This window comes from Eretmochelys imbricata, chromosome 15 (assembly GCF_965152235.1).
Source record: "Eretmochelys imbricata isolate rEreImb1 chromosome 15, rEreImb1.hap1, whole genome shotgun sequence".
Lineage (NCBI taxonomy): Eukaryota > Metazoa > Chordata > Testudines > Cheloniidae > Eretmochelys > Eretmochelys imbricata.
In genome coordinates this window covers 25,451,387-25,465,265 of record NC_135586.1, presented here as the reverse complement: position 1 = coordinate 25,465,265, position 13,879 = coordinate 25,451,387, and the positions used below count along the sequence as shown (strand labels likewise).

Genomic DNA, 13,879 nt, shown 5'->3' with positions numbered 1-13,879 from the left:
CAGACAAAGATGTGGAGGATATAGTAGGTTGAAAGGAACGTCTGTGAGTTCACTCATCTGAACCATTTTTATGCAAAATTGTCCCTTTCCCAAAAATGCATTATCCTCCAACATCCATAGTTTGCACTGATAAGTCTCCCTTTCTTTGGGTTTCATTGTCCAGTTTCAGTAGACAGTTTTACTTAGTTTACCTTGCAGAATTTTGATGCGACTGAATACCAGTGTTATGCCATTGTCTTTACTATATCACAATACACTTGAATAGTTTCACCTCAGAAAGGGTCTTTATTCTGTTTTTAAAATTTCCCCAGCTTTATTTGAATAGGGAGCATCTGCTCAGTTTTATTAAAGATGTTGATTTAAAATCACAAGGGAAGAGGTGATCTTCCATCTTAATGGAGTGGTGATGGGTTTTTTTACAAGGTGTCAAATCACATCCCTAGAACTTTACGGTATCTTTCATTCTTACACATATCCCACACTTTGCTTTTTATAAGTAGCAATGGAGCCGGCAAGCAGTCTTACCTGCTTCCTCCAGAGACTGACTGCATCGGGCCAGTGCTATGGATGGAACGTCTCCAGCAGTCTGCAGCCCTATTCCTTAGTCTGTTCCTGGACTTGAGGCTCTTGCATGAAGGTTAAACATTGGCCTATCTACTGAGTTTTTGCACTTTTAACATAATGTTGATTAAAGTGACAGTACATACAGTTTTAATACAAATGGTTAATGAAAATAAGCTTTATTACATCAAGTAATAAATACATACAAAGATGCAAATAACAGTTTTAGTAACTTATCCAGAATTTTGTTTTTTGGCAAACTTACAATGAAATCTTCAGCCTTAGGGTGAAAATTAGTTTTCTGGGACCTTGTTATTGTTTGTTAGGTTGCTCTATCTTCTGTATTTATAACTCATGCACTTTAAATGGACTCCAAAGCACTAACAATCATGCAAATGCTTATGCAAAAAAAAAAAAAAAAAGGATTATTTCTAAGCAGGGTCTATGCTGTATGGCAAACTGTGTGAGTATAGCCAACTACTAGGTAAAACATGCTACCAGTGCAGTTATTTAAAAAAAAAAAAAATCCTTAGAGTTTATGTCAAAGGTTGAAAGATTGACCATGTGGGGTTAAGTGAATATAGTCAAAGAAATAAAAAGAATGAGACGGTGGCTGGATAAGAAAGGAACTTAAGTATAGGCTGTGGGAGAGAAAGCATTCCTCTGCATGCAGTTTTAGTCTTAACCTTTTAGAAAGAATTTGGGGAGTTTAACATCTAAAAAAATGCAAACCCTCAGTAAATTGAAAAATCTTCTCGTTCTTAACTGTACGTTTTCATAAGGGCAAAAAAAGGGTAAAACGCTCAAAATAAAAAGATTCATCTGCATGTTTCAAAAGGAATAAGTATTACATTTTTCTTCATAAAGAGCTGGAAAGTCTTGTAACTTAATTAGTAGGCTAGGATCTTGCATTCCGTTCAGTCTCAGCCAAGCATTCCCGAACTAATCCTCTAGCGTGAATGATGCCTGTAAAAGAACGGAAGATTTTTGAAAGTCTCAGGTTAGGTGACAGTCGAAATTCAACAAAGCGGTTTAATGTTTCTGTCCTAAACTAGCTAGCAAGGGTGCTGCAACGTACCATAACTAAGGCAGCGGTGGCAGCAGCATCCCACCTGCAGTTCAAGCAAGTGAGTTTGGTTCTCCTAACTGGCATCTTTTCACAGATGAACGCCGGAAGGGACCATTGTGTTAAACTTCAGTTAAATGTGTCCTAACCAAAACCCTGAATCCAAGCACCTGTGAAATTAAGTTCCACATTCAGAGATAGATCTAAACTTTGCAGCGCAGGCTATTTTAAACTGCAAATCTTAATTTTAAAAAAAAATTGGATCTTGCATAATTGTAATTTGAAAATTTGCTAAAAATAATTTAATCAAAAAAACCTGATCTGTCCATCGAGTAACTTTTGCTTTGAGAGGAAAGGAGGACTTGTGGCACCTTAGAGACTAACAAATTTATTTGAGCATAAGCTTTCGTGAGCTACAGCTCCCTTCACTCCTTTTCTTTTTGCGGATACAGACTAACACGGCTGCTACTCTGAAACCCGCTTTGAGAGGGTGTCTCTCAACTCAGAGCCATAACTGTCACCCTGCCTTGAAAGTCAAAGTCCAAGCTCCACCAGTGGTAACAACATTGAGAGTGCCAGCGTAGATAGTCCACCATTTTAAGCACTATGTTGTGTAACCTTGCTCAGGTCTAGTTGACATGAACTAGAATTTTCAAAAGCACCGTAAGTCCCAGCCTTAATACTTAAAACACTAGTGGCAGATCTAGACGAGTGCTACCGAAGTTCACAGCAGCCTGTGTTCGGTCCAAGGGAGATTTTGGCATGACTTTCCCCGTGCAGACAGGGCTACGCTCTGGCACCAAGGTTTCAGGGCAAGAGAGAATAGATTGGTTTCTGCTCAGAGCCCACCACTATTGCTCCTTAGCTGGGTGGAGGAGTTGCTGTTGAGCAGCAGGAGATGCTTAGCTTCATCCCACTCAAAGTACATTGCCTCTGAAGGACTGCCAGCCTGGAAGCTTCATGGTCACAGAGCAGCCAGTGATTGCACCCAAAGAAATAATTGTTCATTAAATAATTACACTAGAAAAGTTAGGGATACAAGGATTTTCAAAGGGTTAAATATATATGCACACTAGAAAATTGGTGCCAGTACCTATGGTATGCACAGATACAGACTCAAAGCAGCACATTAGACTTTATGTGGCAAGGTACCCAGTTTATGCAGCAGAGCTACCCTGAATTAGGTAGAAAACAGACTGTTAATTGATTTCAAAGCTTGACAGCCTGTGTGGCTTTTAAGTTGGTGGAGCACAAAGACAGAAGTCTCCTGCAGGAGGAATGATCCATATACCTTCCCGCTCCTGTGCGGGACGCCTGCAAGATTCCCCCATCCCCACCCCATCATACTACTGTATGCTCCCCGCACACACACTTAATTCCTCCTCATAGGAACCTCCTCCACTATTGAGTGGGCAAGTTTTTGAGTCAGAAAATGTCAGAAAAACTGGCTGATATCCATGAGCCCTATATAAATACATGCTGTAATGTAGGAAAGCACAACTTTAATTTAGCAACTCAACTGTTCAGCAAGCAATTGTTCATGCTGACAGTCTGAACTTTTCCAAGTTTCTTCTACGTCCTTCTCATTAGCCTATAGCCATTCTTGATCTATTTTGACACTGACTCAGCGAGTGCAATAAAGAGACTCCTGCAACATTGATTTTAGTCAGCCCAGATTCCACTTTACCACTCTTATCAGCAGACTTTATTACATCCCTTCCAAGAACAGCTACTATTCATTTTATTGCACATTGTGGTAGATATACTACTCTCCCCTTAATGGTTGGGCCTTACATACAGCTGGCTTAATGCCACCTTTGCACTACGCAGCTGCTGGGCTAACCAGAGACCATTTTAGCCTCTGGCACAGGATAGAGCAACTTGGGGAACTGCCTTGCACTGAGCTGCCCATGGCCCTTATGGGTCACTCCAGCAGCACTTCAGGAATGTCCTTGACATGCCTCCTGCAGGGGATGGTGTGGAGCTGGCTGCACCAGCTGTAGGGCATGCAGTGATTTCCCCAACAGAGAAGAAAGGAGACTCACTACCCTCTTTTGCTGGCCAAAAGGAACTGTGGACCACGGATGAACTGGGCCCTTAGACTCTAGTAGCTTCAGGCTCCCTTAGATGTACTTACATCTGCTTACTGACGTATGAGGCAGTCTAAGCAAGTGGAACTTAAACAGAGGAGCCAGGAGGAGTAGAAATACATGTGACAGAGGAAGATGCTGGCTAGTTCAATGTTAGCCTCCTGTTTGCTTTTCCCCCCTACACTCCTCTCTACAGGCCCCTCAATATGCAAGTTACCACAGCACAGAATCTCTTCAAGCAAAGATACATTCAGTTAAGATTAAGTGGACCAGCTGGAAAAGTGATGTATAAGTGATACTTTGGTACATGGTTTGGAATCTATGGAAGAGAGTTTAGGCGATTCTAAGTAAGTCTTTTGGGAGCCTTCACTGATGTTATGTACACAGTGAGGGGGCTGGAAAAAGGTGCAAGTTACACTAACCTGTACTCCCCTCTGTACACATGAAATCCATTCAGTCATTGGTCGGTCACGTAGAAAGTGAATGGGCTATTGCTAAACTATGTTAAACCAGCAACTCATAACTAAACACACTAAGTCAAGCCAGCTGTAAGTTTCCCCATCTCTGAAATAAGGGATGTGGGGAAACGGTTTGGAAATAATGGATCCAAAACACTGTCCATTCTAATAAAAAAAGATTACCTCGTTTTAGCCTCTCCATGGCACTTTTACTTCCAGCATATGTAGGTCTAATTTCTTTTCCTAATTCTTCTATGATAGCTAGAAGTTCTGCATATTTGCTTTGTGGTACTTGACTGCTGCTGGTACCCTACAGTTTGAAAGAAATTAATCTGAATTATACATAGCAAAAAATAGCAGATTAAAGAAATCATAAGAATCTATTTCATAATGTGCTCCCGTTGATCATGGTCACTTGCACTAAATGCATCAAGTTTATAGTTTTACAGGATTTTAAACACGATGCTGCTTTAGCCCCTGCTCCTGCCATCAGATACGATGAGGTACCATGCAGTTGCAAGGATCTATCAGGGCAGATCTGACTGCAGGGCTGGGACCGTTTAACATTTCATCCGAACAGTATTGCAAATCATTAACTAACCCAACGCTCAAGTTCATCTCTCTCTCCCTCCATTTGTTCTAATTTTAAGTAGTAGTACAGGCAAAAACTGACCAGACATGTTTTCAGAGTATGTTAAAATAGGTGGGGAGTCAGTAAGAGAGAGAGAGAAGAAAGCTGTCCATATGCCAAGAGAAGGCCTCCTTCTCCCTGTTAAATGGTAGAAGCCACTCCACAAAAGTTGACCAGTTAGATTCTTGTAGCAGCCAACAGGAAGGTTTGGATCATGCATTTTATAACATTGTTTTGCTGGTGTAAATCTTAATTTACAGTTAGAAATATATTTAATATTAAATATGATTTTGTATTTTAAAAGTCATACTAATAGAGTCCTGTTTGTTGCAGCCTTTACCATCAGATTATAATCTTTGATCATTTTATACCTGTACCTTTGTCTTCAAACACAACTCACATCAAGGTTCACCGGTGGGCAGGGACTCGTAGTTAGTTATTAAATACTCTGCCTCAGCATGGGAGGATGGATTAGACGACCTCTTGAAGTCCTTTCCAGACTTACATATGATTCTATAACCCCCAGTGAGCACTACAGTTAGTCTAATATGAAACCAGGATGCATGTGATGAATCTGTCTGCCATTTGTATTTCATTTCAAAGCAAGGGAGGGTCACATCAGTCTCCATGCCACATGTGATTCATACTATCGCTCAAAACTCGTCACCAATACAATTTAAAAAAAAAATTGGAATTTTACCTGCATTCCTTGTGTATAGCCTAGAGACGGGGGTCCATAATCATTTATAAGCTGTCTGTATTGTGCAGAGGTTGCCATACTTGTGGAGGGAGAGTGAACACTTCCAGCTTTTGAGGAAGAAAAAATAGGAAAGCAAGATTTATTATCTAAGGATAAATTAGTCAATACCCATTGGGGCATAATTCAGTGAGTTGATGTTGTTTTTAAACAAACAGTAACCTGTCAACATTTTTTTCCAGATCACTAACTCAAGAGTCACACTGTTCACTGCAAACAGTACAGACAGTTAAAGTACAGTGTTCCCTACAGGATGATTACATGTGAAAGTAGTGCAGGCTAAAACATTACAGATATCTCTAGCCTTGGGAGGATTAGATTTTTGATCGGTAAATGTCGGTAAATGATCATGTCACCAAACACACACAAACCCATAAGCTTGAGAACTTAAAGAGTTTGATTTAAGGATATTTACTTGGTATATTTTGACATGTGATGTTGGCAATTTGTGTTTTAAGGGTTATAAAGTTTAAATTTTCTGAATCTTAGCATCTACTGTCTGACCCACACCCCATCATTTTGCACAACTGTGAATATTTAAATCACTAATAGAAAAAAATGCTCAAAAATAAACACCGAAAAAGTAAAAATTTAGTTCTGCCACGCCTAGTTATATCATTTGTACTGTTAAAAATGCAACACTATATAAAATTAAATGTTCTGTATAGACTTACTGTAAATATGGCTATAATTTTACAACTCAAATTGTCATCATATTTGCAATGCAAATCACCCTAAAAGCTATTTTGAGCTAACCCCACAACTATTTATTGTGTGACGTCAGCAGTGAATATTGTTCATCACATTCATCTCTTGTGTGATGTCAAACATTTTTCACCAGTAGGATTGGGCTATGCAAATAAACCAAGGAAAGATATCACTAATATAACACCACTTTTTTTGTTACTAAGTCTGATATTTCACAAGATCATCAGACTTCTGTGTGAAGTTAAACTGCACTGACAGAACATTCTTATTATGAACATATATTTACTTTTGTCATTATCAAACTTTATGGTCCCTTTAGGTAAATACTGACAGACATTACTTCTAGGGTCAATAAACCTTGCATGGATCGTAAAGTAATAGAAGTAATCATCTACTTAATGTTCCATCTTGATTATTTTAAAAATAATAGGTTCCTCAAAAGATAGCTGCTATACTTGGCGCTTTCTGAACGATTGCATCTTTTCCTGAAGGAGTTCAAGGTGAGTTACTCACACTGCACAGGAACATTCCTCCTACTCTCCCCGCAAATAAACCCAAAACCTTTTGTGTCCTTTATTATTATTCCATAAGTTAAGGTGGCTTTTTAAATTAAGCAAGAGTTACAGGACCTAATTTAATGGGTTTTGCCAGTGTTATCAGTCAAAGATCTGCTCCGGTAGAAGAGAATCTGAACAGATTCCTTAATCAGTTTCTAAAATTCAAAATTTTGGGGGGAAATGCACATGATAGACAGATCCAGTGTTGTGCACTGCTGATTTAAGGGCTCAACCTCTGTCCATGTGAGTCTGCTAATGGCACCTATTGATCTCATCTCATCTGCCCACTGAAACAGCCTCCTCAGTCATCTTCTATCATCCTTTTCAGGAAAATGCACCATGAAAAATAAAAAGGCATGTAAGGGTCCCAATCCTGCTGCTTGTTTTCATAACCTTATTGGGAGTTCTGCCCAAGTAGGGATTGCAGAATCTGACCTAAGGGGGATTTATATCATCATGGCTAGCTGTTCTTTCTCTCCTCTTCCCCTTAAAACGTTCCTGCTCCTACTGTAACTTCCCTCTGTCCAGGCTTTCTCTACAGCCATCCAGACACACCAACTCCCTTCTCTACAGACCTCTTCCCTGAAAATTCCAAGGCTTTTCCCACTCCCTTCCCATGTCCGTGGACCTATTTGGAATTTAAATGAAATACAAATGAAAAGGATTTGACATGAGAGTCATTTTGTTCCGTTTAGTGTTCTACTCCTGACTCTTATTTATTTTTGCAAGGACACCATCAGAGGAAGCAGAGATCACACTGTAAGAAGTACTGAGTGCATGATGGAACCATGAGTCTAATCTTCCTCATTTTGAAAGTATCATTGTGCTTCTGTAGCAATCACAGGGAACCATGATAGCCTGGTCTTCACTACAAAAAGAAAGGGTGTTCTTAACTTGAGTTAGCTAATGCGAGATAAAATCCTAGTGAAGACAAGGCGGTCTGTAGCTTTTTCATGAGTCAGTTGCTTGAGCTGAAGACTCATCTCCCCTTTAACCTTTAGCTCAATCTGCTAATTTTGTTTGAAAAATTACAGACTGCCTTGTCTTGAAAGGGTTGCTAACATGAGGTATAACACACCTTTTTCCTAGCGATGGTACACCTTAACATTCTCCATTCTTACACTCTGTAACGTGGGTTGTCGTCTCAGGACACACTTACACCTGCAATATTTTTATATCCACATTTTACCCGACCTTTCCAAAATCTATAAGAATGACGTCGAACCGACATCCATGATGCTACTTTGCGGGAAGTAGCACCTTTCCTCCAAGGGTCTCATAACGCTTTACAACCATTAGTTAGCCCAGCACGCTGTAAGGAAGGGGAGTTTGGTTATGCCCATTTTACAGAAAACAAAACTGGGCATAGGTGGGTTAAGTGTCTTTCCCTCCAGTCACAAAGCATGGGCCCAATCCTGTGAATGCTTGCTACTAGGTGATTCTGAAAAGTCTAATTGAAGTCTGCGGAACGGTTTGCAGTAATAAGCCCACCACCTGGGCGGAAAGGCATTTACAGGGTCAATCAGTTTACAACAGGGATCGGCAACCTTTCAGAAGTGGTGTGCCGAGTCTTCATTTATTCATTCTAATTTAAGGTTTCGTGTGCCAGTGATACCTTCTCACGTTTTTAGAAGGTCTCTTTCTATAAGTCTGTAATATATAACTAAACTATTGTTGTATGTAAAGTAAATAAGGTTTTAAAAATGTTTAAGAAGCTTCATTTAAAATTAAATTAAAATGCAGAGCCCCCCCCGGACCGGTGGCCAGGACCAAGGCAGTGTGAGTGACACTGAAAATCAGCTCCCCTGCCGCCTTTGGCCCGCGGGCCATAGGTTGCCTATCCCTGGTTTACAAGGACAAGACATTCAGGAGTCCAGTCTCCAGTCACCTGTCCTAGCAACTAGCCAACACACCTTTCCTATTGGCTATGAAGTGAAAAAAAAAAAAGAAGAAGAAGTAGAAAACAACTAACATTATTTGTTTCCGCTGGCTGCTTTTAACAACAATACAGAACAGACATCTCATTGATCTCCTGCTTAGACCATGTTAATTGGAACTATGTCAGGTTCCCAGCCTGGACAGAAGTCAAGATTACAACACAAGGAGTGTACAGATAAGAACAAAAACCATCAGGTGCCTGATGCATTGAGACAAAGCAGTGAGGTGCTGCATGAGAAAGTTTCACAGATCTGGACACTGACAACAATATGGCATTGCAGTACAGAGTAGCTGCAGATTTTGACAGTGGCTGAAGGAGCATTAAAGGAAAAAGTGTACAACCAATAAGGAGAATTTGCTAAAAACCTGATCCTGTCAGAGAGCTATGGGAAAGGGATTGGCACTGGGATTTTAGTGACACCACGTGCATCACCTCTCAATCATCAGATCAATGGAATTTTGGCACTGGAGCAGCCAGGGACACTGTATTGTCTACTTTACCCACAGCATATGCAAAGCTGTGATGCAGACACTAGCGGCCATTACAGAGTAAAGAATGTCCTGCCGAATGACAAGTAGTGGTAACCATGGTGAGTTTACCTGTTTCTTTGCAGTCTGCATCAAAAATGCAATAAGACATAATGCCATGCGCCAACCACTTTATCAGTAGCAGCAGGCACAGGGAACAAAGAAAGGGATTTAGCTTGGCTGTGATACGAGTTCTTCATGCACTGCAGGCGTCCATGTCAGACGCCTGCCAGTCATTCCCCGAGGGAGTGGGGGAGGGAGTTGGACTCGACAGAATAAACGGAAAATCAAATTTTTGTATTTATTTAAAACGCGGTTGTGATCCTAACGAGCTTGAGTGCAAGGTATGTCCTGAGAATTAATGTCTGGTGAGGGGTAATGAACCTTGGCCTTTTCTCACCCTCTCAACTCTCCCATTAATCCTCTAGAAGGGTCCTGGATCTTAGATGTTTTTACTTAGTTAATCCAAAATACATTTGTGTATCTAAGCATTTAATAGATTTCAAATTACATTTGCTGGCTCCTGTCATTATAATGAGCAGCAAAACCAGGCCAGCGAGCTCTATATGGCATCATAAGTCATAGGAGACCAGGTCAAGATGTCAAAATGACTGTACTCCATAGAAGAGGGTGAAAGATCGATCATGGCATTCAGATGTTGTATTTCTCGGGCATCCTGTCTGCACCTTGGGCTGATCCAAAGTGCTGGTGAGATCTGCAGAGCGCTATATGGCTTCTGTTCAGGCTACCTGAGCAGCTTCCTCCCTCTGCCAGCACCAGGGATGAGGCTAGCTGGAGTCAGACTCTAGACCTGAACATCTGGGACCTGGAGCAGTATGTTCTCACTGTAGACGTGGAGGGGAGAGTAGGAGGGGCAGCGACAACTCAAATTCACTCCCCAGTTTGATCCAACTGAGGTCAAGGCTGCTGACCTTCACCGCAGGGTGTAAGGTCTGATGGTGGCAATTTTGGGATACCCATGTTGCTTAACCCTAGGCTGGTAGCCAATCCATGCTGGTATTGATAAAGGAGGGGTGCAAGTATTTTTCTATCCAGGAGACTGGGGGACTAGATGATAGGCATGCTGATTTATCTATCTTTAGATGTAAACAGTGCTGACAACGCTCACGGATTTATCACGAGCCTTGCACTATTTGATGTTCTTCTTAATGCTCCAGATGCTGGAGGAAAGTGATCATATGAGAATCTCAGCTTGCATATTTTTTTAAAAAGAGAAGTTTTTAGCAATTTTTAGAGAAGTTTAAACAGAGACATTTTTAAGTTTCAGTTTCTCTTGATTGCAGGAAAAAAAGCTTGAAAAAATCATCTGAGTGCCCCCAAAGGTTCAAAAACCACAGGTCAAACAAGAACGCCAAATGTATATTTTCTCCATCTCATGATTTTAAGGGACAATCTCATGATTTTGGGACCTGACTCATTACTTTTGAATGCTGGCAGTTAGCAATACCGCAAATAGAGAATAGAGACGAGTGCTGGAGTACAACTGTCACCAGAGCCTCTGGAGGAATGACAGATGCTAGTTGCACTCCTCAGCCTCAAACATCCCCTCCCCTCAAGATTCAGTTGCACTCTTGGAACGACTGTTATAACATTTACTCCCAGTCCTCCCCATTCCAGCCCCCCAACTTACCTCCAGCTGCTCTTTCTCAGCCTGATTCAACACGCAGTGAAATTCAAGTAAATGGAAAGGTCCCATAGACTTCAGCGGGCCTGGAATCAAGCCCTATATGCCCAACCCAGCTCCCACAGAAGGCAACAGGAACCTTTCCACTGACTTCAGTAGAAGCTGGATGGAGCTATATGCCTTCCATGCAGCTGCCCTGCCTTTAACTCCTCTTCCTTCCTGCAGAGCTGCTCCTCCAAGTCTCTCTGGTTTCACTCATGTGGTTGATGAGAATTTGCATTTTTAAATCTACTGCTGTTGCCAGCAAGTGAAGTGGATGGGAAGTCAGGTTGTGCTTGGAGAGCTCACAAAACCCTGTGCATCCTGCAAAGTAAACTTTGTTTCTGTAGCCAGGTCAAGGCACTCTCATCTGATCTGCTTATAACACACACAAACAGTTACAGACACATGGTGGCAGCTTTTGTCACCACACAACCATGTGGCATGTTTATCGCATCCAAACCTACTGTGCTGCTTACCTGTGCCCTTGTCTACACTCAGTATTTGTACTGCTTTAATTACACAGATGTAGTTAAAGTGGTACACGTTCCCACCTCCACTTGCATACAGTTACAGATGCTTCTAGCAGTATAGTTATTCCTGTATGGGAAGGGGAAAAAACTATGCAAATTTAAGGAATTTATTCCAGTATAATTGTGTCCACACTAGGGGTCCTACAAGTATAACTATTTAGTTAGAGGGTTGATTTTATTATTTTAACTAAAGTATTTATACTGGTACAAAATCTGTGAATATTTTGGTGCTTGCTGGAGAAAATCCATGCAATTATCCCACAGTGCCTCTGCAGGAGGTCTGAATTTTTCACAAAGTGCTTTTATCCCAAGTGTTTGATGAGCACTTGAGCAAAAACGGGGAGTTAATAAACACATCTTAAAGAGTCTGAATAAAAACCTGCTCCCCTCTCAATTGCTCAGCAGTCATCTTCTTGTGATGTAAATCCCCCACACACTTGTCTAGTCATCCATAGAATCCTCTGGCAATAAATAAATAAAGGCAAAACCTGATATTTCTTAGAGCAGAAAATAAAAGCTTTTTCTTAAAAACAAAACCCCACACACAACTCTCAGCCCTAAGAAAAAGCCAGTTCATCTTAAGTTGCATTTTGAATACAAGTGGATTAATTGTGAGTTTAACACATTTGCCCAACTAAGATTGTGTAATGAACATATAGGCCTGATTCTACTCTCAAACCCATCCATGTAAATCAGAAATAATCCTATTGAACTTATTGGTGTCGCAGCCATGTAAACCTGGTTTAAGTAAGAGCAGAATTAAGCTCACTGGGTAAATTCCTCCACTGCCTTGTACTCTGGGCAAACTGCTACCTTTTTGATTGGGTGGAATTCTACAGCTCCTGGGCACAGGTGGAAGTGACTACCCACAAGGAGAGAAATCAATGGGGCCAGGATTTCACCCCGGATGCTGTGCCCAATTTGTGGAATCTGGCCATTTACAATCGCATCAGTCTGAATTGTGGTTTTAGTGTTCAAACTTAGAAGGAAAGAATGTGAGTTCTTAGCACTCAAAACATTTTGGCTTCATTTATACAAAATTTCACTGCAATCTCTTGGAGGACAGGTGGAGAAGGGCAAACATGGTACCTATCTTTAAAAAGGGGAACCAAGAGACCCAGGGAATTACAGACCAGTCAACCTAACTTTGATACCGGGAAAGATACTGGAACATTATTAAATAATCAAATGGTAAGCACCTACAGGATAATAGGTTTATAAGTAACAGCCAACACGGATTTGTCAAGAATGAATAACGCCACACCAGCCTAACTTCCTTCTCTGACAGGGTTACTAGCTTAGTGGATGGGGGGGAAGGTGTAGATGTGATGTATCTTGGTTTTAGTAAGGCTTTGGACAGTCCCACATAATGTTCTCAGAAGCAAACTAGGGAAATGTGGTCTAGATAAAATTATTATAAGGTGGGTGCAAAACTGATTGCTAGAGAGTAGTTATCAATGGTTCACTGTCAAACTGGGAGGGCATATCTAGTAGGGTCCAGTTCTGGGTCTGGCATTATTCTATATTTTCATTAATGACTTGGCTAATGAAATGGAGAGTATGCTTATAAAATGTGTGGATAACACCAGGCTGGGAGGGGTTACGAGCACTTAGGAAAAGAGGATTAAAACTCAAAACCATCTGGACAAACTGGAGAATTGGTCTGAAATCAACAAGATTAAATTTAATGAAGACAAGTGCAAAGTATGTTTCGTCTTCAGAAAAGAAGACTGAGAGGGGACCTGCTAATAGTCTTCAAATATGTTAAGGGCTAGTATAAAAAGAGGATGGTGATCTATTGTTCTCCATGTCCACTGAAGGTAGGACAAGAAGTAATGGGCTTAATCTGCATCAAGGGAGATTTAGGTTAGTTATTAGGAAAAACTTTCTAACTATAAAGATAGTTAATCTTTGAAATACCTTCCAAGGGAGGTTGTGGTATCCCCATCATTAGAAGTTTCTAAGAACAGGTTGGACAAACACCTGTCAGGGATGGTCTGGGTTTACATGGTCCTGCCTCAGTGTGGGGAGTTGGACTAGAAATTGATTCAAGGTCCCTTCCAGTCCTAAATGATTAGAATAATAGAAATGGAGATGCCACATGGGCATCAGTGTCTATGCAGGCAGATCCTATTTCAGCACCAGGGCAAAGCAGGACAGGCACTGCCAACCTCACAGTGAAACACTCTGTGTCCCATTACCAATTCCCCTAAACACTCCAGTCCCACTGAATATTTAAACAAACAAACAATAAAAAAGCCATTTTAGTAGGAAATATTGGGACTGATCCCCTTTACAAAGTCCCCTTCACAGTGCTCTAGCTGTGTAAATGCAACGTGCATTATATCTATTTATTTACTTTGTATTT

At 40.9% G+C, this 13,879-nt stretch overlaps 1 protein-coding gene across 3 annotated transcripts in view; it reads right to left on the bottom strand.

Moving 5' to 3' along the window:
• Window positions 1–724: 724 nt before the first annotated feature.
• Window positions 725–13,879, bottom strand: part of CDK2AP1 (cyclin dependent kinase 2 associated protein 1) — a 33,981-nt gene continuing 20,826 nt past the window's right edge. For 2 of the 3 annotated variants that reach the window (XM_077834625.1, XM_077834624.1), the window contains exons 2-4: window positions 5,507–5,613; window positions 4,359–4,485; window positions 725–1,527 (exon numbers count right to left, since the gene is read on the bottom strand). In XM_077834625.1, the coding sequence (XP_077690751.1) occupies window positions 1,460–1,527; window positions 4,359–4,485; window positions 5,507–5,584 (273 nt within the window). In that variant the 5' untranslated portion in view covers window positions 5,585–5,613 and the 3' untranslated portion in view covers window positions 725–1,459. Of the gene's footprint in view, window positions 1,528–4,358; window positions 4,486–5,506; window positions 5,614–7,906; window positions 7,928–13,879 lie in introns of those variants that run through there. The other variant, XM_077834626.1, reaches the window with a different exon arrangement.